At 45.8% G+C, this 27,530-nt stretch overlaps 2 protein-coding genes across 2 annotated transcripts in view; one reads left to right on the top strand and one right to left on the bottom strand.

Annotated features, from left to right (window-relative positions):
* Positions 1-27,530, bottom strand: part of LOC135919756 (uncharacterized) — an 84,936-nt gene that overhangs the window by 55,499 nt on the left and 1,907 nt on the right. The window contains exon 2 of the mRNA XM_065453632.1: positions 22,887-22,955. The gene's annotated coding sequence lies outside the window, so the exon portion shown is untranslated. The remainder of the gene's footprint in view (positions 1-22,886; positions 22,956-27,530) is intronic.
* Positions 1-27,530, top strand: part of LOC135919755 (sodium/potassium/calcium exchanger 4-like) — a 79,733-nt gene that overhangs the window by 41,034 nt on the left and 11,169 nt on the right. The window contains exons 3-14 of the mRNA XM_065453631.1: positions 4,729-4,880; positions 7,216-7,300; positions 10,178-10,281; positions 13,145-13,219; positions 15,369-15,448; positions 16,427-16,542; positions 17,872-17,965; positions 18,709-18,805; positions 22,850-22,941; positions 24,046-24,098; positions 24,595-24,764; positions 26,755-26,869. Coding sequence (XP_065309703.1) covers positions 4,729-4,880; positions 7,216-7,300; positions 10,178-10,281; positions 13,145-13,219; positions 15,369-15,448; positions 16,427-16,542; positions 17,872-17,965; positions 18,709-18,805; positions 22,850-22,941; positions 24,046-24,098; positions 24,595-24,764; positions 26,755-26,869 — 1,233 coding nt within the window. The remainder of the gene's footprint in view (positions 1-4,728; positions 4,881-7,215; positions 7,301-10,177; positions 10,282-13,144; positions 13,220-15,368; positions 15,449-16,426; positions 16,543-17,871; positions 17,966-18,708; positions 18,806-22,849; positions 22,942-24,045; positions 24,099-24,594; positions 24,765-26,754; positions 26,870-27,530) is intronic.

Here is a 27,530-nt window from a genome sequence, read left to right on the forward strand (position 1 = left end):
TCACCTGAAAGCGGCAGGCCCAAACGCCTCAGAACGCGTTGCCCTTAGCTCGAGAATTTCGTCACATGGCTGCAGGGTAGCGGTAACTTCACGGCGCGGCATTTGAGCGTTGCGGCGAAGTGAGACACGCGCCCGCAATCACAATCGAGCACTGTCGAGCCTGCAGCGGAAAACTGAAAGTGCCTCTGGCCGCGCTGGAAGGTGGGAATGTCCCGCGCGTATAAAGCTCGGGAATCGATTGCACGTACAGGGTGGCCCACATAACTTTGGTCAAGCCTCAAAAGATATGCAGATGTCATGTGGCTCGACAGAACCAAGGTCACTTCCTCAACTTTCTCAACGAAACGTCGTTCATGCATTCAAGCACAAAAGTACCTGGAACGCCAATGCACTTATCCGCAAATTTCGGGAATTTTAATGTCTCGAAACTGGTGTCACCATGAAGATTCGTTCTAAGCGGATCCACTTTGCGAACCCCACGGCTAGAATTCGTAAACTCCAATAGGGGCCATAAGTTAATTAGTTAGAAAATTAATTAGTGTTTTTTTTAATTTGTCGATTATGCATTTTTTTCTCCAAGTAGTGCCCACCGCTTCAAGCTCTAGACCAGCTCATGAACTAGAATTGCGCGGCCTGCCACAGGCAACCTTTAATACATTTGCAAAGTGTTCTCTGAAACTTCCCTGTAAACGAACCCTTTTATCGGCAGTGTGATGGCAGAGTATTTTGTATATCCCCAGAAAACCGCCGCTGGCGCCTTTATTATTTAATTTATTTTGTGGCGCCCAAGTCTTCCAAGAAAAATAAAGCGTTTCTGACCAACTCTGACCACAGGCTTCGTTAAAACATGCACCTGAGTGCGCATGTGCGAGCGTTTTGTTGCCTCCCGCCGCCGCAAGAATGCAGCAGCCACGACTGAGACGCGAACTTTCGACCTAGCCGATATGTGCACTATAGAGTGACGTGGCGGAATGAATTCACCCTTGACATAAAAATTGTTACAGCGCAAACACATGCAACCACAAGTATCAAGGACGGGACACAAGCGCTTGTGTCCCGTCCTTGACACTTGTGGTTGCATCTGTTTGCGCTGTAACAATTTTTGATGTCAAGTACGCACCAACTCACCGAGAAGTTTTAATGAATTCACCCACTGCGGATTTGCACACCCGCTTCGCGAAACGCGGTACAATCCCGTGCCGACCGGTGGAGAAATGACGTCAACACAGCCGAACATTTAGTATGCGCAGCCGCTTTCGAAATCGATTTTTTTTTCCCCCGAGGATTTCATCAGCAAAGAGGATGTTATTTGCACGTGGACAACTGCAGGAATGATAGATCGTTTCTCTGCACTCGAACAAGATTATGCTAACGAGCAAATGCTATGCCAAAAAACAAAAAATGCCTGGCATGTCCCGATGCCTTGTCAAAGGAATTCACAGCACTGCGGAACACGGGTCATATGAATCGAAAGTTGGACAGTGAAATGCATTTAGCGTTTACGGGGGGACGCTTGTACACCTCGACCTCGGTCGCTCAATGGGGTCCTGAAAGGGGTGGGGTGGGGGAGGGAGGGGCAGAATGTGGCTGTTTCGAGTTACACCGTAATTGACAATTTTATTCTCGCGCTATGCACGGAAACACGGAAACAAGAGAACACGGGACAAACGATTGGCTATATGTTTTCGCAAGCCATTTCGAGGGCTGTTCAATCAATCGCGCCCGTTCCGTATAAGCGGGCGAGGCCATACGAAGCTGCGCATGTTTCATCCTCTAGAAATAAAGCGGTTCAAAGTTGTAGCGGTAGTTCAGCGCGGCTGAAAAAGAAAGCCCGCCAAGTTTCAGGTACAATCGATTACGCCCAACTGAGCACGGTTCCGTGAATCGAAAGCAAGTCGGTGACATTTCTTTCGACATTGATTGCATTGACATTGCATTGACATTGCATTGACATTGCATTGACAGTGCATTGACATTGCATTGACATTGCATTGGAAACGCGACATTTCCGCTCGCAGTCTCCTCGACTAAAATGAGCGCTTGCTCACTGCCGACGATGTCTGCTGTCACCCACTTTGAAACGTGACGACCACAAATAGTCACCTAACATGCTTGAGCTGATCACGTTTCACTACAACTATTGTATTCTATAGCATCTTGCTTATCTCCTCTTGATCTTCTCTTTCTCCATTAAAACCTCCATCTATGCAACGTACAGCTACCTCGGCTCTGACGATCTCTTCCCCATCTTTTCTTCCACCAATATTCTCAACGTATCTCGCTTATCTAGACCGCGCGCCGACCAGTCAAGGCTCCCACCCGCTTTGAATACCAACACTTCGGGAAGGTGGACGTTCCCGTCGGGTATCGCTGTATAGGAGCCCCCTAGTCGGAGGTGGCGCCCTTTAGCGGTCCCCAAGTGAAACTCCCGAGGGAGCGTTTGAGTTGGCGCATCGCGGTCAGAATGCTTCGAGGCAATCCTGCCTTTACGGGTTCGTTGGTGCGTAGAGCAGACGATTTAATTCGACGGTCCCGCTGCCAGCGATCCGCGCGGGCCACAGGAACACTTTTTCTTTCGCTCAACTTCGAATGTACGTTGTCATAGCGACGCGAAGCCAACAGACAATGAAGCAAAGGAAAGCACAGATGGGAAATTGACTTCCCGTTTATTTTTTATTATTATTGGAATGTAGAGTGCATTCGGTTCCTACCGGGAGAATTAACTCATACATTCTTCAGCTTATCTTTAAAAAGTGAGTATAAAGCTTCATTATGGCAAATTTAACCCTCGTCATAATTAATTTCCTTTCAATTTAAAAAGAAAAGACAGACGTTATTTTCTCAAGCTCTTTTATCTGGTTCGCGTTGCCTTCACGTCGGTGCAACCCGGTGACAGCATCACCGCTAGTGACACCCGTATGCAGATACGAGCTCTGCCGCAGTACCGATTCACGCAAAAGTCCTCGGATGCGGCAAAAAAAATTGGCTGGGGGTTAGCTAAGGTTAAGCCTGGATATCTCGAAGCGAAAAGGTTCCGTGATGCTTATGGTTTAGCTTATGGTTATGCTTACGGTTTAGCTTCATCATCAGCCTGGTTACGCCCGCTGCAGGGCAAAGGCCTCTCCCATACTTCTCCAACTACCCCGGTCATGTACTAATTGTGGCCATGCCGTCCCTGCAAACTTCTTAATCTCATCCGCCCACCTAACTTTCTGCCGCCCCCTGCTACGCTTTCCTTCCCTTGGAATCCAGTCCGTAACCCTTAATGACCATCGGTTATCTTCCCTCCTCATTACATGTCCTGCCCATGCCCATTTCTTTTTCTTGATTTCAACTAAGATGTCATTAACTCGCGTTTGTTCCCTCACCCAATTCGCTCTTTTCTTATCCCTTAACGTTACACCTATCATTCTTCTTTCCATAGCTCATTGCGTCGTCCTCAATTTGAGTAGAACCCTTTTCGTAAGCCTCCAGGTTTCTGCCCCATAGGTGAGTACTGGTAAGACACAGCTATTATACACTTTTCTCTTGAGGGATAATGGCAACCTGCTGTTCATGATCTGAGAATGCCTGCCAAACGCACCCCAGCCCATTCTTATTCTTCTGATTATTTCCGTCTCATGATCCGGATCCGCCGTCACTACCTGCCCTAAGTAGATGTATTCCCTTACGACTTCCAGTGCCTCGCTGCATATTGTAAATTGCTGCTCTCTTCCGAGACTGTTAAACATTACTTTAGTTTTCTGCAGATTAATTTTTAGACCCACTCTTCTGCTTTGCCTCTCCAGGTCAGTGAGCATGCATTGCAATTGGTCCCCTGAGTTACTAAGCAAGGCGATATCATCAGCGAATCACAAGTTACTAAGGTATTCTCCATTAACTTTTATCCCCAATTCTTCCCAATCCAGGTCTCTGAATACCTCCTGTAAACACGCTGTGAATAGCATTGGAGAAATCGTATCTCCCTGCCTGACGCCTTTCTTTATTGGGATTTTGTTGCTTATGGTTATGCTTTATGATTTAGCCTATGGATATGCTTACGGTTTAACTTATGGATATGCTTATGGTTTAAGTTATTGATATGCTTACAGTTTAGCTAATGGTTATGCTTTGTGATTTAGCCTATGGTTACGGTTTCACTTATGGATATGCTTTGGTTAGCTCATGGTTATGCTATACCATGAGCATGCCTTGTGTAGTGATGCAAATTGCTTATGAATGATATATACCATAAGTTATGCAGGATTAGTAATCTTCTTTATTTATCGTTGTTGGGCACATTGTCTTGCGATTTCTGTACAGCCATAAACACAGCTCTCTGTATCGGTAGTATCACTCTCTTCTCCTTCCATGTTGAATGCGCGCGCCTATTCTCTGACAAGCGGTCATATAGTCGGCCTCCGCGATAAACACGCGCTTGCGGCGAACGTCAAACGACGACGCATAGCGCGCGGCAGTGGCCACCTGCGCCGATTCCGAACACGCTTACGAAGCCAATTCCGACATACGCCAGCTTGCGCGAAGTGAAGTCAAGCAATGAAGGGGGCTAGTTGGTGAACGTTCATGGTTATATTGCGCTCAATTTTACACAGACGATATTAAGGAAGGACGTCCGTCCACGTCCTGTCCTTCCTTAATATCGTCTGTGTAAAACTGAGCACAATATAACGATAGCGTAGTGAAGCTTTTCGCTTCAAAACTTGATCGAGTCGCGCATTCCATTCGCAGCGTACCACGAGTTCCCGCCGGACCTGTTCTCGCACGATGCCCGCGCCAAGGGCGGCGTGGTCGTCCACATCCTGGTCGTGCTCTACATGTTCTACGCGCTGGCCGTGGTCTGCGACGACTACTTCATCGCTTCCCTCGAGGAGTGCTGCGCCGTGAGTGTTGACCGTCGCGAGAGTATCTCTGTACAAAAGCGCTCAGGCGCCTGGTTGTTTTATACCTACACCGGCCACGACATACAATAAGTCGACACTTGTGCCGCATGTTCTCCTATAGAGCATACACCGTTTTCTTCCAGAAAAAGAATGTTCGAAGAATTTTTTAACGGCCTGTGCCATAAGCACAAATCTAGTCGTCTGGATTGCTCCAAGACGGACATTACTTGCACTGGACATCAAAACGCGTACTTGATCAATTAACCCTTTACGGATGAGGCATGTAAATACAAGAAAAAAAATTGCTTGCTTTCTATCTAGCTGTGTAAAGCACATGGAGAATAAGCATATTCAACGAAAAGAAAAATGGGTTGTGCAGTAACCTCTTTAAGCGATAGGGAGAAAATTGCAGGCACAAAACTGGAAGCAGGCTTCGCCCCAAGCCACATACGGTTTCGTTCGGAATTGGTACGGACAGCTCTCATCATGTATGAACCATAGGTGTAGATTTCATTTGCTTCACATAACGTGTGTGACACCACTACAGTCGGAGACAGGTGTGCATCCTCCTTCTCCTCCTCTGATGATGATGATGATGCCTTTGTCATTGGCACACACTCGGGAATATTGGCCAAAAGTCGGGCAGGCTTTAGATATGTGTCAAACGAATAAATTTACCGTGTTTTCAAAAAGAAAAAAAACTTGAGGCGCATGCTAAATGTTCTTTTCCTGGTCCTCTGTTCTGCTTTAAACGTTCGCTACCTGTCAGTCAATGTTGGCCGAAGACATCTCGCCTGGAACTTCGTACTCAATACCAAACTCGGCATGAAAAAAAATTTCGGTGGTACGTTGCCTGTAGACAACACTTCTCCAAAAAGGGTTAACAAAATCTCACTAACGAACTTTTTAACTAATTATTTTAACGCACATATTGCAATAAACGAATGGAAACCAGTGATTTCACAGGGTCCATTCACTTGGAACGTTTTTTGAAAGCATTGCACCAGTTTTGAGATAAGCGCTGTCAAAAACTAGCGGTAAAAATGCACTATTGTTCCGCCCACTTCTTTAAAGGGCCCCCTCAGTAGGTTCGGACATTTCAGAACACATAAGTGCGCGGCGCGTAGATCATGCGATGATGATTGCGTCTGCGTATCTAAAACCTGGTGTCATCCTCAGAATGCGTTTCAAGTGTATATGACTTGAGAACCCATCGGCTACAATTCGTTAGCGAGAGTTCTTAATTGGTCAATTATACATTTTTATACAATTCCTCGTGCAAATAATTTCGGCCTCTTGGAGTATAATCACGCTCAAGCAGCAGAATCGCGCTACATATGGCACGGGCAAGTTTTTAAAAAAAGTTCCGTTAAAGATAAAAAAGAGCTACATAAAGACAGAGAAAGACGAGGGAGGATATACGGTTCCAACGTCTTTGGCAGCACTAGCAGGCTTCGTCGAAAACGCGTGCCAAACGCTGCTTCGAGGACATTTTCGTGTTAGGGTATACCGACGGCTCCCCCGTGCTTGACGGACGAAAACAAATAAAGACATATCTTCAAGGGAAATCTGTTAAGTATTGACTTTCACGAATAACTCTTCGTGCTACTCTACTCGTGCTGTCAGTTACTTCACTTCTGTCAGGAGGCTAGCCCACAAGGGGCACTGAAGCCCCAACGTTACTGGCGCTGGCCGTGAGCGAAGCCACTACCGACGCAACAGGTAGCCCGCTCAGTCCCAACAACACCCGTCCACCCAACACCACCTAGATTAGGTGGTGTTGGTCCAACCCGCTTGCCCATAGTAGTAGCCGATCCGTAAGACAACCTGTATACTGTCGAAACGCTGCAGGCACCAAACAGAGGCTGAGCATTCCTAACTATATATATATATATATATATATATATATATATATATATATATATATATATATATATATATATAGGGTGTCCCAGCTATAACGTTGGCCAAAGTGTTTAAAGAAAAAAAAAAAGAAAAAAAGGAAGATTAGAAGATCACGGCGCAAGATACGATCATAAGAACTAAGGTGTTCAATTGCCAAAGGTCTGACGACCGAACTACCGTAGGTCTTATAACCATACCTTCTACCATGATCTTTTAATCTTTTCTCCTTTGAACAGCCTGGCCAACTTTATAGCTGGGACACACAGCATTTCAACTGCGCGTTGCACGTGACCCACGTGTTCAACCACGTATAGGCGCGTTTTCTGGACTGCGGACTGCTTAGTGCGAAAAGGTACCGCACACGTCGCGGTCAGCCGCCCCCGTGATCCGTGACGCAAAAGAGTGACGCATGCGGCCTTCTGCGATGCAGCGGCTGAACCTGTCGGAGGACGTGGCCGGGGCGACCTTCATGGCAGCGGGCAGCTCGGCGCCCGAGCTCTTCACCGCCATCCTCGGTGCGTATATTACACTTGAGTTCTGTGCACCCTCGACACGAATTGCTTGTTGCAACGACGCACTTCCTCGTCATAGAAAACGCGTGCGTTGCACAGAGTACTTTCTTTCTTCTAGCTGCACCAAATTGTTAAAAATGTCCTGCGGTAGATAACGCGTATTCCAACCCCTGATGTAAATTGCTCGATGAAGCGCCCATTACTTTAACGAAAGATGAAGATGCGTAATTGAATAATTGTAACTTTTTAACGATTTACATTACGGCACACATTTCAATCTATACGAATTGTAGGTAGTGAGCGTGTAAGGCATATCGATTTGGAACGAATTCTAGGGGCTACACCAGTTTCGAGATATTAATTTTCCAAGTGTCAGACGAAATGCCTTGGCGTTCCAACTACTTCAATGCTTCCAGGCATAAAACAGCATTTTAAAGAAGGTAAGCCGCAAATTTAACGGCGCATATCTCAAAACAGGTGCCGTCCTCAGAATTCGTTCCAGGTGAATATTTCTTGCACACTCACTATAGCTATAATTCGTAGATTGAAATATGTACCGTAAAGTAATGAACTAAGTTAATTAGCGTAATAATGATAATCGATAATTTAATCGTTTTGATTTCTCGTAGAAATAATGGCCGCAACATCGAGTAGCTTCGACAAAGAGTATAGAATTATGCTATTTGCCACTGGGCATTTTTTAAAAATTTCGTGAAGCTAGAAAAACCCCTACATATACAGGCGTGATTACAACTTACTCCGACGAATAGGCCGCTTGAAACAGTGCATAAAGTGAGCTATTTCAATAGTACAGAGGACACTCGGCTGTTTTTAATTTTTGCTTAACAGATCTGCCCTTCAGACCGCGTTCGTGAAATAACACATGTGCGCCCTTTATTGTAACTGTCTGCTTACAAGAAGAAGAAAAAAACGGGGGGGGGGGGAGCAAGTACGTGCCCGCTCCAGCACAGCTTTATTGGGTAAGCTCGCAGCAAATTACAACATGAAAATCCTCAGCACAGGACAAGCTGAAGGTCAATTCAGCACGTACATACAGTTACTCAGACCGAACGACGAAATAAAATTAAAAAAGAAAAAAAAATACGACGCGTGTCCTTTTATTGCGCCAATTTTGGCAGCCTGGGAAAATTTTCGGGTAAAGCAGGTCTGCATACTGAGCAACGCTGTGTACGTTTATTTATTTTTTTCACTATAGCTTGTTAGCACAGGTGAGTAAACAGGTTTGGATGTCTCCAATTTTGTTTAGACCTAAACGTACACGAGCACGAAAAGTGATCGAGCTGAGGGGGAAAAAATTCGAACTGGTGAGCCTGACTGCTCGATCCCTTAATTTCTGTATTCCTCGTATGGTATTTCTGTCACGGACGACGCAACAATTACGTGCACGTCCACTGAAGCGGACACACAATTTAAGAAAGAAGCTTCAATATCGATCGCGTAATGGTGTGTGGACGCAGTACGTACAACAGCGGCGCGGGCCCGTCACGTGAGCGAAAAGCGTGAGCGAGACGAGACGGTCGGGGCTTTCGACCGCCCCGCCCCCCCCCCCCCCCGCCTATATATTTTCTCCGCGTTTTCGTGGGTGCATTATATCGATGGGTAATCGAAGACGAGACCTTCGGGCACGCGAGGCACTCTTGCCCTGTACACGTTGTTAAGGCGAACGAACATATAGCTTCCTCCGGCTCTCGCCATATTTTTTCTCCCTCCAGTCGGCGGCCAAACTTTGCCGATATACGCGAAGGCGCACGCGCTCTCACGCGAGAGCATGGCCCCCCGGAAAGCCTAGCTTGTGCCTTCTGGCCGTGGTTCTCCGCCACACCGGGGCTCGACCCTCCGCGCCCGTTGTCCAGACGCGTCTGTCGCCTCGTCTCGCCGGCTTACCCACAGCTTCGCTTTATAGACCCCACCGCAGTGCGAGAGGGATTGGTCGGAGGAGCATCCGGCCTTCTTGGAGCAAACAGTCTCGTATACACGCTCTCGGCCTTGCCTTTACTACTTCAAGCATGAACCAACTAGCCCAAGCAAGAGTATTACTCGGATTTGGGTCTCTCGGGGAGTCGGGGCGTCACACTCTGGGGGTCTATATAGCCTACGTCGCCGCGATGCGTCTCGATCGAAACGAGCAGCTGGCCTATATACGGTACTGCAAGACGTCACGCGGAGGCTCAAAGGCTGGCCCACGCGTGAGTGCGAGGTCGGAAGGCTGGAGGAAAACAACAGGGACGGAAGGGAGGGGAGGTGTTCACATAGGGGAAGGGGGAATAGGGCAAACTTATTTGCAGACAAAAGTCACACGCATATACTGGCAGAAGCACAGAGCACAGTGTACACGTCAACACCGCATAGAGCGCAGCTACATGTTGTTCTCGGAGCACTTCTACACGGTGACCGGGCACGCTCATTGTGGGAGAGCACTTCACGATGACTTTGCGGGCAAGTCGCTCGGGTAGAATCAGAAACGCGCCCTATATAGCAGGAATGTTCAATCTGTCAACATCTGTCAGTCCCCGTGTTGACTGAGTGCAATGTCGTTTGACGTCGACACCGCAATGCACCCCGGACTCTTCGGCTAATACGCCAAACGTAACAGCACGCAGTCGTCGTCCTGACGCTGTCCCGCCGTCTACCAAAGAATTTCGACGACAATTTGCGCCGACGTCATAAAGTACCGCTATCGACATCGGCAGTATATATATATATATATATATATATATATATATATATATATAACTTCGGAAGTATTGCCAGTGCGTGAATTTGGTTTCTGCAGCCAGCTCACACGTTATCCGCTTATTTTGACGATCGCCTTCGCTGGTTCCCCGCAAGAACTTATTTGATTTTGCTTATTTGCCGCAGGAGTCCTTATTGCAAAGGGAGATGTAGGCACTGGCACCATCGTCGGCTCAGCTGTGTTCAACGTGCTCTTCGTCATCGGGCTATGCGGAATCTGCGCCGGAAAGGTGACCTTTTCTTTCTTTTCGTTATTCCTTCTTTTCTGCACGATGAATAGTACTACATGAACCGTTACATAGTATAGATACATGGCAGCGCTTAAAGAGACCCTAAATACAGAGACTGAACCAGTTTAGACTGATAATGCATTCTTTGAAAACAATACGTTTGCTAATTTAGCGATAACAGGTTAATTATTAAAAGAGCAAAATTAACGTCAAGGTTCAATTTTGTTTTTGAGTGCGCGCCGGAACTCCCGCGCCGTTACGTCAGTATGACGTCACGCATTTTAAATCACTTTTTTTTTCGCACTGCGCGGCCTCGTTGGCTCAGTAGAACTTCGCGAAACTTGCCAATCTAGATCTTGATCTCTTCCCGAACCTAACGTGGCTCATTTTTTCTATCGATAAACAATTAACCGGGCCCTAGTAGACACCGTCAAAATCTATGACGTCACACGGAGCTGATGCGGGAACTTCACGGCGGCGACGCCACTCGTCCTTTCTGGCTTGCGAAGCCTCTGCTTGGGGTAACATTGGCGTTTTTTTTTTCGGTATTGTAGAAGAGTAAATTACCAAGAGATGAAATCATCTTTCTCCTCAGTCATCTTTGCCCCGAAGCTTTCCTGGATTCGACCCTCCATATACGTGCACGCGTTATGTAATTCAATGTAACATTAAGTCTCGTACATTTACGACGCAATACATGACGTAATGCTTACATTGAAAGAAGCCTCGCAAATCTGATCCTATTTACCGCAGCGATTTGTGCAACTGGCGGCAGTAACGCACCGCTCGCGCTCGAGGACGAAACATAATTGTAAAAGGAAACTGCTGTGCAATATGCGCGGAGGGAGGATTCTGTGACCGCGCTATACTAGGGCAGCTTTCGCACCGATACATGTTAAGTGTCGAAGCCGTGTTATACCACGAGGGGAGGAGGTTAGTAGGCAAGCCAGGTTGAGCGGCGAGAACGAATGACGGGAGTCGAGGCCATCTCAATAGGGAGTTTTAGCATGTCCGGTATACCGCTATACGCAATGGCGTTTGCGGATTACCGGACTACCGGAGGCGCAACCTTGAGCGTCCGAGTCGGTGACGCCATCTGGTTGCGTGGAGTTCTACCAGACAAACACAGAGCTATTACTGTAGTAAAACCAAGTATATTCTACTCCACTGCTGGTGTAAGTTTTCGACCGGGGCGTAATGTGAACGCGTCGCCTGTTTAAATGTATAAGGGGCTCCAGCAAGTACGCACGCGAGCACAAGAGAAACGGGCAGGACAACGCTGGGCACTAACACAAATGCTGGCGGGATCCGTAGAACAGGAAACACGTAGAAAGCGTTGTCCTGTCCGTTTCCTCTAACTTGTGCTCGCGTCCGTACTTGCTGGGACCCCTTATACGTTCACCATGCACCAACAGAACCAGCAAACCACACTACTAAACTGCCTAATTAAATGTTTTTTTTTTACAAGAACAATCGTGAAACATGAAAACGTGTCTATGCGGCAGTGTGGTCAGGCGAAAGTGTCACAAGATGTCGCGCTACCGGCATCCAGTAACCCGGTATTACGTAAGCGCCATTGCGTGTATACCGGAATGCCAGACACGCTAAAACTCTTGATTGTTGCCGCACGAACCCTTCGCGGCGTCACGGATTTTGACGACGTCAGCTCGGGGCTATAGTAAATCGCTTATCGGTGAAGGACTACATTGCATTCTAAAAGCACCAAAGACAAAATCTAAGTTCTGAGAACTTATTCTTGCGATAACACCCCAACGACGCGAAGTCTAAATTTTGATGTCACACTGGGAACTTCAGCCTGTGATGCCATCATTAGTAACCACTCTTCTTTCTTCCTTCCTCCAATAATAATGCGCACAGTCTTTAAGGAATTACCTGCCATGCAGCTCAAACTGATTTAGTGTTGCTATTTCTTTAGAAGAGCATGACCTATTATGCACGTTCTGCTGCGGTTCGTCTGCGAGGCGGCCATTATCAAAAATATTGGGACAGCAAAACCATACGCCCAAAAAATATCCAAATTCTATCCACGTGAATACAGCGTAATGCTAGAGTGACTAGAACTGCCACTCTAGCCCTGCTACAAACGAACTCATTTCTGTCTCTTCGAAATGCAAACTTTGCTACTAAACAAGTCACAAACATTTAAATTCACATTACATATATATATATACATATAACGCAACGGCTCAACTGTCGTGAACTGTTGAGGAAGATGAGCGGGCCATTGATTTGCAGTGGGGAATTTTGGAACACTTGCATTCTTCTCAGTGGATGGATGGATGTTATGAGCGTCCCCTTTGGAACAGTGCGGTGGTTTGCGCCACCAAGCTCTTGCTCTCAAGAAATTATGCTGCGCTGCCACCTACCATCCCTGAACATTTATCTACGCTGGTCAGGCTTGGTACCGTCCCCTTTGCACTCGTTTTGTATTGAGGACAGAACATTTCAACCCTTCTTGTAGCTGTTTCAATGACGAGGAAAAATCTTGCAGCTTCCCCTTTGAAGACTTGGCCTGGACTTAAAAAGATCCTGATTGCATATCGTTTGGAAACTCGACTATGGGATTCAGCCACGCCCCGCTAAATTTGCGTCTCTTCTCTCCCTCTGTCTTGTATTTTTCAATTGTTGATTATACTAAGTTGTTCTCGTTTTATCACATAATTTAGCCTTTGTGCATCATTTACTCTTCTTCTGCCCTGGATATTTATTTCCGGTTGCCGTTTGGAATGATCCATCTACATCTTGGGCCAATCCCCCACTGTGGTTATGGGCCACTTAATCACATGGTGACAGCAACAATTAACGCACCCGACCTCTCCTGTATAATCTCGCCTCTGTGCAGGAGGTTCCGGTGACCTGGTGGCCCCTGTTCCGGGACTCCATCTTCTACGCGTTCACCGTGGTCATCCTGATCCTGGTGAGTCTATGGGCGGCGACCTCTGCCACACCTTCGCCCACTTCTGATGTCGCTGCAGCAGTAAATGCTTGTCGCAGTGTCACCAGTCAACGCGCATTCCACTGCGCCGAAGTACGGCTACATTTAAAACTCTTCCAACAAATGGCTGAGAATCAAGTTTTGACCGTGTTACTCCTTAGCACATCTTTTAATTACCCCTCACCAGCCACCATCGTAGTTTATTTCTGTATGCAGTGGAACTTGTGACACGGTGTCCAGGGTGCGCTCTCCCGCAAGGATATTTAAACATAACTTAGTAATACGCCTAGATGGATGCAAATGGAATGTAGCGAGACGATAGCGCGTGCGAGCAAGCAAGCTACTCACCCTCACTGCCTTGCGACCAGCGCCCGCAAGCGACATTATATCCCCTGATTTCTCCCATCTCTGAGCCGAGGACGCACACGTCACGTTGACGTCACGAGCTCCTCCTCCTTTCTCACCCATTATGCTCCGCCTCTATCCTCCACCTTTTTGCCCAATCCGCGCGCGCACCAGCTGTCACTCGGGAGAGCGCGTGAGCATCGCTTTAGCACATGCTACGTCAAAGCGTTTCGCAAACGTGTAACCAGAAGTATTCTGTAAGAGTCCACCTTGTGGACTTGTCCATTTCATATGCTGTTGAAGTCCTGATTGGATGTGGCGTCTGACTGCTCTGGACGAGCAGCCAACACATAGTCGAAAGCAACCGCGATGGCGACGTCAGCTGAAGCTCTGCTCCACCGTGGGACGTATTCTCGGACGATCACTTCCGGCGATACTATCGCCTTCGCGTGACGTAGTGCTCAACCAGCCAATCAGCGCGCGCCTGATGGCCGGGCCGATAGTATCGCCGAAAGTGATCGTCCCAGAGCACGTCGCCATTATGCTCTAGAAACACACTTGCGTTGGGCACTTCCTATTGGCAGATTGCGCTGCTAAACACGGCCTCACAAGGCTTCGGTACAGCCGCTTAAGTTTCTGGTTACTCACACAACGCATAGATGACAGAAGCCCTGCGAGCTTTGGGTGGTGACATAACGCGGGAAAGTGATCATCACACATACACATCCGTGAAGCACACGGGTGGCACCTGGCTCCAGCCATTCCTTTTTCCATAGCATAGTTTCTTAATGGGGGAGCATTGGCCTATTGTAACGACGTCGGAACTCACAAGCTAAATGTTACCTGACGACTGTAAGGGTGTGCGAATATACGAAATTTCAAATACAAATCGAAAAGTCTCTGCTATTTCGTACTCTGTTTGAGAATTCACTATTCTAAATTGTCTAATATTCGTTTCTTTCTAATACACGCAATAGCACTTTTTGGAGTCTCCAGGGGATGAGAACGATGAAAGTCAGTACTGTTGCTAATGTTTCCACTGCAGAAGAGCTGCGGTTGCTGCAGAGACACCAGTTCTTGTGCAAATACATAAGGTGCTTGATAGTCATTCAATATAAATGTCTTGCCTTTCGGCAGCCTATATGCAAATTTGTTTTATTGAGTTATTATTTGGCCACATGTCCCCATGTTCACCTCCTTTAAAGCACTGTGCATTATCATACATCTCTCCTTCTATAAACACAACAATGTACAGTGGTCAAGGAATGAAACGCAACAGGGAGCATTTAGTAGAGCCCTGCATATGTGCAAATATGTCCACGTCATGTCGCCAAGAATCTGGTCACCAAAGGTGACGTGAACTGTAGGCACTGGAAACGAAACTATGTGCATTAGTTAGCCCTAAATTGATGCGTTTCATTCCGGGAGCGCTGTACATGCACCATTGCCACGGTGTCCCAGATAGCTGAAAGCAGTTGTTTCTCATTTACAAGTTTCTCAGTTGTCCGGACATACAATTGCGAATGATATTACATGTGTCAAATAATGTACCCATATAAGCCTCACTTTTTTTCCCCAAATGGGCCCCGCATGACTCTACACTTTCTTTAGAAATGAGAAAACAATAGACATTTGATTCTGATACTCGAACATTTTCTTTTAATGATCAGCTATATCAGAAAATTTTGCTATTGAACACTCCAACTAAAGAGTTCTCATCCCCACAAACACAGCACAGCAATGGCAATGCACATACCTCATGATGTCCCGCATCACATATGTGCAGGTGATCTACGATGGTAAGGTCACATGGTACGACTCCCTCTTCATGCTGCTCCTGTACGCTGTCTACATCGACATCATGAAGTGAGTCTCCTGCCGCGTTTCCCACCCGGCTGAGTTACGCATCCAAGGGCCTGCATTCTTGCTTGATCACTACCGAATCGATCACTATCAGTTTACTTTTGTGCAACATAACACCAAACACGATCCTCAGCTGGTGCAACAGGCAATCGGTCAATAACTCAGCCAGTCGCCACACTGTTAAAGTGATATATCGAAAAATGATCCATTAAGAATGCAACATACGTTTTCATTGAGAAGCATAGCGGGAGAGCTAGAAGACTGTATGCAGTCTGCAGCCTATGCGCCATGCCTAGTTTCAAACGAAATCTTGCACACAACCAAAAGGTACTGTCCACAAGTAAGTGCATTTAGCCATAAGCACTGTATAACACTAATAAATTATGTCAGACAGATACCATGAACAGAGTGTTGTATCACTAGCATAAGGAAAGAAAACTAATGCAGTTCATGTAATGATAAAAAAAACTTGTATGAGATGTGTTAGGATTTATTTTCTTTCATTCTCATCTCTGAACAATTTTCTACAAGTGTTCAACAAAATGGCGGAATTGGTTAAAAGCAGTTTGCAATAAACAGAAGTAGCATTGTCTATTTGGAAATTATTGAAATTCTGGTATCAAAATATGATTGCCACTGGCGCCGGCCACAAAGCTTGAGGCACATACCCCAAGTGTTTTCAATGGTGCCAATGACAATATCGTTGAACAAAAAGCTGCCAGTTAACTTGGCAGTGCTACGACAGTCATGAATGTGCTAGTTGCAATAATCAACATGCAATTTTATGGCAACGCATGTTGTGTGCATGTTCATTTCTAACTGTTTTATGCTTATAGTTCCTTCAATTGGTCACTTTTCATATTTTCTGTAAGCAAGAAAGTAATTGTGAATAAGCCTCCTTTCATATTTTTATTTCTATAAGAAAAGGCCTCGCAGGGCAGAGACATGTGCATTCATTTCCTTCTCATTCTGTGTGACAAGGTACAACAAGAGGATCCACCTATGGGTGGCCGCCGCATTTGGCATCCACGAGGAAGAACAGACTTCGCTCAGCCTTACATCTGCAGGCTACGATGGCAAAAACTACAGCTCCTACGGTGAGGTCCACCTCTTCTTGCCTGCTCCAACTTTAGAGAACCACTTGAAAAGGAGAGTGCTTAATTGGGTTGAACTGACAGATTACTTGTTCGGGAGTTACTTTTTCCCATCTCTCTCTGCATCTTCAATGGATGTGGACAGCTTATTGGTGAAGAAATGCCCAACTTTCTCGAATCTCACATCTAAACTAACCATGGCAATGATAGTGTCACTACATGGCATTGCATACATTGTGAGCGAGAAAAAGAGGAACCGAGGGACTTGATTTTCGTTAGTCACAATCATATGAGGCCAGCCAACAATGCAGTCGAGGAAAGCACAAACGAAATGAACTGTGGTTTTTAACTGAAATGTAGAAGTAAATGGAAAATGAAAATAGATGACGAGAATTACTAGCTGCCAGTGGGAGCGGCACTCACAACTTTGTGCCCCTTTCATAATCAATGCAGCTTCAGGCACCTTTTCAGCTGCACAAAAGCACACAATAGTGATGCCTTTCCACATGTGACAGCTCACTCGGATGGCCTTTCAGACTATGTTGCTACTGTCTCTGGCCCAAATGCCTTCAGAAAAGAATGAGCAAACCTGTTTCCTTATAGTTACCACAGATTGAACTCTCTTACCTCATATTTCACAAATACAGACATAACATCTTGTAATTGCAGGCTTCGCAAATAATGAGTGGGCTCCCTCTACATTTCTTTTTTTGCCTGCTGTACCTGTGCGACTTTATTTTTGCTACTGTTGTCTGATTATTTCTGCATTAATTCTGTGATTATCGCCTTAAATCTTGCTCCTACATATCTGCCAGTATTAATCCTGCATTACAATGCAATGGCTTGCATTTATTTACCTCTTCACAAAATCTTTTTCCATGCTAACTACTACATAATGATAACAATTACATATCCTGCGCTTACATTCCTTAAATATATTGGTATTGCACTCTCTTTATAATAAAAATGACTTCATGTGTCTATCTCACTCAGTCACGCAATGTTCTGATGTAAGGAGCCTGTGAATTATTTGTAAAGAAATAAAGTTTGCATTAAACATGCAACAACACTCCGCCAATTTAGCTACGGCAACAACTGCCCTCTCTTCTACTTTCTCGAGTATTTGTGCATACATAATGAATGAGTGTACAAGATCTGGCCCGGGGAGTTTTAGCGAGCACCCCACATGGCCATAGCAGCAGGTTGCACACTTGCTGCCTCTTAATACGTTAGAGCAAGATTTTTGCTGGTGAAAAAGAGGCGAAATGTCTTGTTGCTAAGCTCAAAATTTGCCATTCAAGTGCTAACATTGTGCGAATTCTAAACCCGCAGTGCCATTCAACAATGAAATTGACGACTTCGCCCAGCAAAATGCTGCAAGAAACGCACGGCCCCTGGATGAAGTGATCAGAGATAGCCGGAGAAGGTGAGTCTAGGATTCCTAAGAAATGCATTTGCTGTACCACACAAGAAGACACCGAAAATTTCGATGAGAGTTCAATGAATGATGCGCCATTTTGCTAAAAAAATGTAACCATAAGTAATTATTTTTTCTTTATGAGTGCCGATCTCGCAGGGTACATTTTGTCAAGTGGAGTTCATAGCAGCACCAAACAATGGAAGAAGTAATGGAATGAAGATGCAATGAAAAGCATTTGTACAAATCAAACTTTGGTTCCTTTTTTTTTTCTGAGAAATCACTGCATGCATATAAGCAAAATAATAAAACAAAAGAATGGCACTACTATCAAGCCTCTCCCTACTGATGCAATTGCGACACATTGCACCGCTTTACCCGCCAGACATGTGGGAAACTTCCTGCATGCCTCAATGCAAAAAGGCGTGCCTTAAGTCGGGCTTTTTCACAACAAAGACAACTTTGGAAGGAAGCCAGCTTTAAGGTTAGGGTAGGCTTTCTTACAAAGCTTAGAGGTTTGGTAGTCCACCGGCGTGCCAAAAAAATCGCGTGCCAAAAAAATAAATAAAGAACAAGGAAGAATACGTCTGCAACGGAACCGCATAACATTTACACACGTGGTGTATGTATGTTGCAGCAAATCGCCAAATTCACAGGCCAGCGGTCAGACAAGACAACTCTACAAAAGAAAAAAAATGTGGCCGTTGCTTGTATAGATTAAATGCAGCATGTGCTACCCGCATTTCTTTCAGGCCCACTTTGTACGAAGCAGCGCTACGAATGCTCATGACCCGATACTTCCGCCCCAAAACCCGTTTCTGGGCGGCAGCAAAGAGGATCACCCACGAGGTAAGAACTTTCCTCAAAGAAATTCATGATAAATCATTTGTCAGGGCCTCTATCGCAAGTGTCTCTATATAGGGTTCTGTTCATTTACAGTCCACAAACTCTTGCTCTGAACCCTCACACAGATTGTCCATCTTTTGGTTGCCACGGTCAGCCAAATGTCTAACTTGCTGATACTACACATAGGGCTGATCCACATAACATAGCATTTTGGTGCTTGTCATGTGGAACAAGAATTAAAGAACGTGCAGAAACAAGGAATTCCGCAGCAGAGGTAACAGAACACACAGTGAGGTGAGCCATTCACGCTAATTCACTGAGCCAACCTAGCGCAAACACCATTGATGCACTGGACACTTGCTGAATCGTTTATTAACCTCACTGAAATCTCATCGTCATGACTTGTTTGATAAAACAAAATCTGGAGGACACTTACGCTTTGCCTTTAAGAGTGGAACGCGATAGCATTAAAAGATCCCCGACTGCTTCTCACGCTTCCCGGCAACTGCAGCTTATGTAACCGTGATTTTTACCAGAAAAAACTGGCGGCGAATGCTATGCATGAAGGCAAGCTTTCTGGTAGAAATGTGGCCGCTTGCGTGGGCCACGATGCAGTGGAGGCGAGTGCCATCTGGAGGTGTTGCAAAGAACTGGGCATGCCACTCTGTGGCCTCCAAGATTTGTGCACGCCGGCACGCGCAAATCTCGGACGCCGTGGCTGGTCTATGAATGGTAGAAAGCTACAAAGGGGTTTGTGTTTGAGTTTCTGCATAACAGAATTATGTTTTCTCATATATTCAACTTGCAATCCGACGGTATCATGTCTGTAGGTTGTGCGTAAGTCATACTTTACGATATTTCTGACGTATTTTACTCTGAGTAATTCAATTAGTTCAGTAACTTCTTTGCCCTACACAGAGGATGTGCGTGGTTGGGTTTGCATGGTTTGGAATTACTTTTGTCAAAACAACAGTCGACGCCAGATTCTCTGCGACACAAGGCCCTTAACGCTATTGTGTTGAAACATGCGGTTCATCTACTTTGCCATAACACAAACTCGTCAACAAGTTCACTGACTACCAGGAACATTTTAGTGAATAAGTTACTCTCAACAGCGTCAGCCACTCTGATTTTGTTCTTGTAACACATTCTTCAGCAGTATTAGCTTTACCCACATCAGCTTTTCTCACCACTTCACTGTCTTGTCTCTTTAAAGGGACACTAAAGGTTACTATTAAGTCCACGTGGACTGTTGAAATACCATCACAGAAACCTCGAAACGCTTGTTTCGTGCCAAGGAGAGACTTATTTTAAGAGAAAATGCGTTCTGAAGCGTCCGCGTACCTCTAGCGCAGTTCAAATCGCCCGCCCTCCGATTGAGCAGTACTGACATCATGATTTCATAGTGACGTTGCGCTATCGGTGAGTAGAACTACAGTGGCTGTAGTAGAACGGCGTCCGCAGACGGCGCTACGGCTTTTCTGCGCAAAACGCAAACGCGCGGCCAGAAACAGAGCCAAGACAGAGCCAAGACAGAGCCGACAGCAGAGCGAAAGCGGGAGTATGGTGGCTAGCGGAAGAAGAAACGAATTACGTCCCACGGCACACGGAGAGTCCGTTTTCGTTAAACTATAGGCTGCGGCGAGCTCGCAGCGGGGTCGGCGTGGTCTGTGAGCCTTTACGCACTCGCAACAGGGCATAAAAAAGTGCGAATCGACGCAAAACTCGGCCTAGAAACGTGCTTCGCCACAGCCAAGCTGGCATGACCCAGATGTCGTTTCCCGCACCGCCACCAGGCGCCGCTACTATACCTCAAACTCCAGCGCAAGACGCCCATAAGCTGGTACTTCATTCTATGACGCAAACTTCGACGCTCGTCGCAATGGACCCTGACACCGACAGGTTGGCTCGCGATGGTGGGCTCAACTTCAGCGATTTGAGCAGCGACGAGCGCGACCTGCTGCTGAGGGCTCGCACTGCCGGCGTCGTTGCGTACTGCGACGGCGGCCTCGACACCGGCTCTCCGGAGCGGGAAAGCAACGAGGGCTTCCCACGACATCACATGGACGTGGCATTCTCGCTGCTTGTTCCAAATGAAAGTTTCGCGAGCCAGCAGAACCCTCACAGCACGACGCGATAACGAAAGTACTGAAACTCCAAAGCGTGTGCGGCGCAGAGTCGAGTGCGCAGAGTCGAGCGAAAACGAAACCTTTCGAACACCCATATTACTGAAGGGTAACGTCAAAATGTTATTTTTTCTTAGAATCAAATAGACGTAGACAAGTAGCATTTTTTTCGATCTTATAATCGAATGAAATGATATTTTGAATACGAGTAGTTGAGTATTAGTAACACAAATTATGAGGAGTCCTTTCGTCATCGGGCTAGTACCGGAATGTCGCTGGGGGGTCTCAAATCGTGTCATGCATTTACCTCAATTTCTCGGTTACTAAAGCTCTGTTCGCGATTAAATTGACGCCTTAGACGTTCTAGAACATTGCTCTACCACTTTAACTTGAGTTTCTGGTAACCTTTAGTGTCCCTTTAATGTGCAGCTTGGCTTCTTAGGCAAGGATGACAGTCGTGTGCATTATGTTATAAATTACAACATAGTTAACTTGTTGCAACGCTGAATCTGCAGCCCATTCATTTTTCTTCATCTTCCAATGTGTGCTGCATGCTTCATAAAAAGCACTAGTTCCTCCAGCTAGGTACAGCGCTCACAGAAAGAAACGCATTAATTTAAGGCGAACTAATGCGCATAATTTCGTATCCGCCAGCTGCTGTTATTGTCAAATCGAATTAATTCTGGTGCATACGCTTAGACCAAAGTCTATGTCAATTTTGGTGGCCAGATTCCTAGCAACATGACATGGTACTCTCGAGTACTTTGCACATGTGCAGGCTTCCACTAAGTGCTCCCTGTCGTGTTTCACTACCTGAGCGCTGTAAATAAATCGGCTTAAATCACAATAAATTCACCAATATTTACGACACTCCCTAATGCGAAATTTGAGCGCAGCTCTATACGTGTTTTCATTTCGCTATATATTGGAAGGTACAGAATATCTGTATCGTGCGGCATGTCGCAAACGGAGCAATTGTGCCGTGACAGCAGCCACTGCAGATAGACCTCCCAGACAATGCGCGCTACTCTGACGCCATCTCGTAGCCATCATCACCGCAAAGCCCGTCATGCGTGGCACTACGCTTTTATTCTCATGCTTTCGGCATACCCTCCTCCACTTTCCGCCGCAGTTATGTTGCACCCTCCTCCTCCTCGCACTCTCATTGCTATCGCTGTCTTTCATCTGCCACTGTGCTCCACGTTCATACTTCACTGCGCTCGTTCGCTCGCTTACACTGACAATCACCGCAGGAACGGGCACCTAAGAGCGGCGTTCTAAAATCTTAAGTGCTCTAATTACAGGTCATGAAGGTTGAACTCTTATGCCCAAGTTGCAGCACCATGATTTCCTCAGTAGAAGCAAATCCACATTCTGGCAAGACTTGAGAAATAATTCAGCTTGAATTGAAGCTGACAGCTGGTTGACAGTTCTTGTGGTTTGCAAACGAGTGAAATAGCAACTAATCGCTGCATACAAATTCATTTCAGTGTGAAGAACGAAAATGCTGGTCACACCTAATGTTTTAACTGTGGATGATTAGCTTGTCATAAGCTTTCCACAACTTTTTGCACATGTGCATACGTGCAATCTTTTGTAATTTTGACAAATTGGTAATAGACAATGGCCTTTGCAAATTTTTCCATAGGACCAGTAAAAATAGCATTTTTAGAAAAAGCTGGCGTAAAATATGCAGGTCTAAAAAGAACTCCACGTTTAAAATTTTTTATACATTTGTCACATAGGTTAAGAGGTTAATGGAGTAATCTCTGAAAATGAACAGTGCCATAAGCACGAAACAATTTCCACGCAGTTCATCACTTGCGATTCGCGTTACCTCTGACTTAAGCAAGGTGGGCAACTACAATCTGCCACTTGCAGACTCAAGGACATATGCATAACATCCTTGTTCCATTTCCAGCACAAGCGCATTTGCCGTGGGGAGATCCAGCACTTACCTTCCCAGACCTCTCTCGACCCCAACGACATGGTCCGACGTGGCAAGAGTTCCAGGTTGGGCACGCGTCCTGCACATTTCAAGTGGTGACATTATCAAACTGCATCAAACAAAGCCAAACAAAAGTGCAAAATCGTTACTGCAAAAAAAGAAGAGTATACGAATGCAAAGTAACACTCATGTACATCTCTCTTAATGTGCTGCCCATCTTCTCTGTTTTGCTTTTGTGCAGTGCGTTTCTAGAACCTTTAGCTGTCTTCAGCTGCCCCACAGGTTAATAAACCCTTTAGCTGTCAATCCAAACCTATGCCTGCCTTATCACTGTGTACCAATATTGCCAAAGGAGAGCTCCACTCATCCCGACGACAGCTCATTTTGCCTTGCTTGCCAGAAACACTCTGCTTGTCAGTTGATTTCAGCACAAGCAGTTCATTTTGGGCATTCATGCATATCATTTAGTGCTTCACATTCCTTTCCTGATCATGTGCAGATATATAGCAGTAATATTTGCAACAGACGCATCTGTTGTAGAAATGCCTCCTTTTCAAAACAAGCTTTCCTGTCTCATAATCCGGGTGAAGATGAAAGGCAAACCTAATACATAAACATTTGTTTTTTTTTATGTCAAGAGGTTTAGCACAAACATTTATGCAATTTTAGGATTTTCAGAAACGTTGAGCATTTTTGTCCATAAATAACTGCAGAGGCAAAGGGTTAGAAGGCACAGTAATAGGCTGCATCTTGGCCACAAATAAAGGTGCTCTGGTAATTTAAGTCAAAGCTGTACTGAGGTCTAATACTAAGGCTGTCAGTGTGCACATGTAGACAGTGGCGTAGCCGGAAATTTTTTATGAATGGTGGGGGGGGGGGGGGGGGACGTGCTCGGCATGTTCCCCCCCGCTATGCCCCTACATGAAGAGAGGCTTCCCAGCAGGCTACCACTGTGCAAAAGTTGTTGTCCCACAGGCATGGCTGAAATGGAGCAAAAAGCATTCTGATGCATGTTTTCAGTGAAATGCCATTGAAAGTAACAAAAGGAACACTGTGCAAGGACAGCGACAATTTCTGAAGCTCTCTGTGAGCACTTCTCAAGGTTCATTTTGCAATGTGGTGTGCATTGTCTTTCGGCGACACAAATCGGATTGTGTTTCCTTTTCCAGCGTCGATGTTGCTCTGTCAACAGAGGCTGACTGGAAAAGAGTTCCCTCACTGAGTAAGTACGCTTCTTCAAATCGTGCCCGCTCACACTTTGTTTCTTGAGTTGATGTATACCAGTGGGCACAAGTATACAGACCAGGGATCGTGCGATAAAACTATTTTTCTCCTTTGTCTGTGATTGCTGCCGATACTTGGCATTACGAATTTTCTAGTGCACTGGTCAGTTCCTTTTTATGCGTGTTAATTACAAAGAAATTCTGCTTTTTCGGCGACCACGTGGTCCGTATACTTTTGCTCACGGGTGTACCTGTCCTATGCGTGACTTCCCAAAGGGTAGTGTTCTTTTGTGGTGTTGCTCTCTTGAAAAATAGGCCTCCATGTACGACCAAATGAAACCTGGTAGATAGTCAGCATTGTGCTGTGTCTGTCTGTGTAGTCACCCATTCTTTGTGCTGCACAAAGCAACGCCGTGCCTGCTCGCCCAACTATCCACTGTATTATTTCTTGATGCCACTGGTCATCTGACTGCACGCTGCCCTACTTTATTGTAGGGGAGGGCCCCTGGGCGCTGCTCAAGTGGGTGGTGCAGGCGCCCCTGTTGGCAACGCTGCACTACACGGTGCCGGATTGCCGGACTGCGACCGGCAAGCGGCTCTTCATGCTCAGCTTCACTATGTCCATCTTCTGGACGGCAGCCTTCTCCTACGTCATGGTCTGGATGGTGGGTCTCGAATGGCATTGTTATCGAGAGTGTATGTAATTGGAAACGTCGGCAGTCCATCACTTTCAACACATTCAAAAAAGATGAAGAGAGGAGAGCGGACAGGGACACAGCAACATTTCAAGCGCATCAGACACCACTTCATCTCTGTTCCTTCTTGTCTTTTTTTCATGTACGCCACCTGGTCAAACATTCTTGCTTCTGTCATTCATAACCCCAACCCCATGGGCATCCCTAAACAGTAAAGACTTGTTCTGAGAAAAATGCAGAAAAACTTTATAAAGTTTCAAATTTTTCTATATTGCTGGGCTAATTGAAACACCTAATTTTGGGTCAACTAGTACCTATGTACCAAATAGAATGCACTGGCAGAATGTGCACCCCAAGTATGGGATATATGGAAAAGTAAAGCTACATACCTCTGCTCACAAAATTAAAAGGTGAGGACGGCACCTTTTTCTGTGCACTTCGAAGCTAATGCTGGTCACTGTTACACCCATGACAGTTTCTAATAAAACTCCTTCCCAGACAGCGTCTCATGGACGCTGTGCACTTGATGAAGTGGATGTTGCAACACCTTCTTTCTCCCAAACATAAAAGGACCTTCAGTTTCCTTATGTTACAAAGGCAAAACAGGATTGACAGTCCAATTACTGTCATTTTAGTAACGCATATTTTGCGGTTACGCTGTTGGATGTCAAGAGCATCCTTCAGAGTGAGTCATCTATCCAAGTTTGAAAACACTTTAACTGTCATAGAGACTTTTTAAAGAAAAATTTACCCTACTACTGTTTTCCACTGGATGCTGCAAGTGTATGCTCAAGCCTCCACCATTGCCGAATTAGCTATGTCATCTGTGTAGTGAATGCAACTTTCAATTTACCATAGCAAATAAAATTGGGGTGGTGTATTAATTACTTTGGGATTCAGGTTTATTTGACTGAAGTTTTGTCAAATCTGGTAGCAATTTGAGCAAGGTTTTTTATGTACTGCAGATCTTTTTATTGAGTGGGTTGATTCTAATGAACCCTTAACTCCTAAAAATCTAGCTGTCTGAGGAATGCACAGTGAGCCATTGAAGCACTTCAATACGGACCACCATGCTCAAGGAGGCTGCTACGGCATTAATTGTGAACTTGGCTAGAGACAGCTGCTAAACAGAAAGTTCATGAAAACCACTGTATATACTGGGTGTTCCATTAGCGTCCTAATGTGCAGGTTCTACAGACGGCCTGGAAAGGCACGTCACTGACCAATGGAAGCTGCTCCATGTTCAATAGTGCCTACGATGCAATATTTTCAGTGCCGATTGTTTATTTTATGCCATTGAAAATGCGGGAAATCAGCTGGAAGTGGAGCATTTGTCTAATTTAAGCAGAATTTTTACTATATCTGCAGTTGCTGTATCAGGGTTCTTAAATTGTGCAGTCTTGAATTCAGAATTGTGGCCTGTGCTACACCAGGCAATCAACATATTTTCATGCTGCTTCACTACCTGCAGGTGCAAACTGCACCATAGATCAGCCTTCTTTTGGAACCAACACCCTGTATAATTTTGATGGCAATCATACGAAGGAATAAAACAAGATGGCCGTTATTAAACATAGGTGAAAATGGAGTGTGACACTATGTGCAACACTGCGTAGTGCTGTACTTCCCTCTTCAGGTCCACTTTTCCGTGTTTCAGTATGTGCGAGTGGTTCGAGAAAAGCAGTCATTTTCTTCTGTGATTTTGTGCTTAGCACCACCAGAGGTGGCCTTTCATGAGCCACCGTCAGCTCTTCCTGTGACCATTTGAATTTTTGTTGTTATCTGCAGAGCAACACACTTTTCCATGTCTTTAGTTATGTTACGTGAAAAGGAGCAGTCATTGCCACTGCAAGATAACCTCTAGTGTTGTGTTTTGCTTTCATTCCCATGATGAAAGAGCTAGGCAATGCTATCACCATGCCGAAGAACAGATGTTCAGCCAAGCGCGCGACCTGTGCAGGTGACCCTCATTGGCTACACAATGGGGATCCCGGACACGATAATGGGCATCACATTCTTGGCAGCAGGTACGAGCATACCTGACGCCTATGCCAGCCTGCTGGTCTCCCGACAAGGTGCGTGCATCTGCAAAACGTCTAACCACCTCAATTCATAACCCCGATAAGCACTTACACACAGGCCTGCGTGATTCAAGACAGATCAGGCAATACCTGCTGAGTGTGTACAGTGTACTGCTCGAGTGCGGTCACTGCGAATTGTCAGCTATTGATTCTGAAAACGCAAGAAATGCCAGGGTAATTATTTTTGCCAGAAGACCAACTTTGTTGGCGTGCGATAAAACTAACACAATCACTTAGCTGCATAAGGGTGCTGGTTCTCCGTAGGCGCCCCATATATTTTGTCTGTTCCGTTCTACAGCGCCTGGCAATGCAGCATTAAACAGCTCAAGACATAGGAAGAGAAAGCTAGAGGAAAGGGAAAGGCAGGGAGGTTAACCAGAGGGGAAGATCCGGTTTGCTACCCTACGCTGGTGTAAGAGGGGAGGGGGAGATAAAGTGATAACAAAGTAGAGATAAAGAAAGAAAGGAGCACAGACATACAATCACAGTTGGTCACTGTCGCCGCACACTGTCACCGCACAGCACAGTAGCACTTGCAGCACTATGAACATCTGTTCATGCTACAGCCACTTGTCCAATTCTGTAGCCCTTAAATACTGCAACAGTGCTCTTGTCGCCCTCTGCTGCGATGGCTTGTGATGGCGGCATTTTAATA

This window comes from Dermacentor albipictus, chromosome 7 (genome assembly GCF_038994185.2).
Source record: "Dermacentor albipictus isolate Rhodes 1998 colony chromosome 7, USDA_Dalb.pri_finalv2, whole genome shotgun sequence".
Classification (NCBI taxonomy): domain Eukaryota; kingdom Metazoa; phylum Arthropoda; class Arachnida; order Ixodida; family Ixodidae; genus Dermacentor; species Dermacentor albipictus.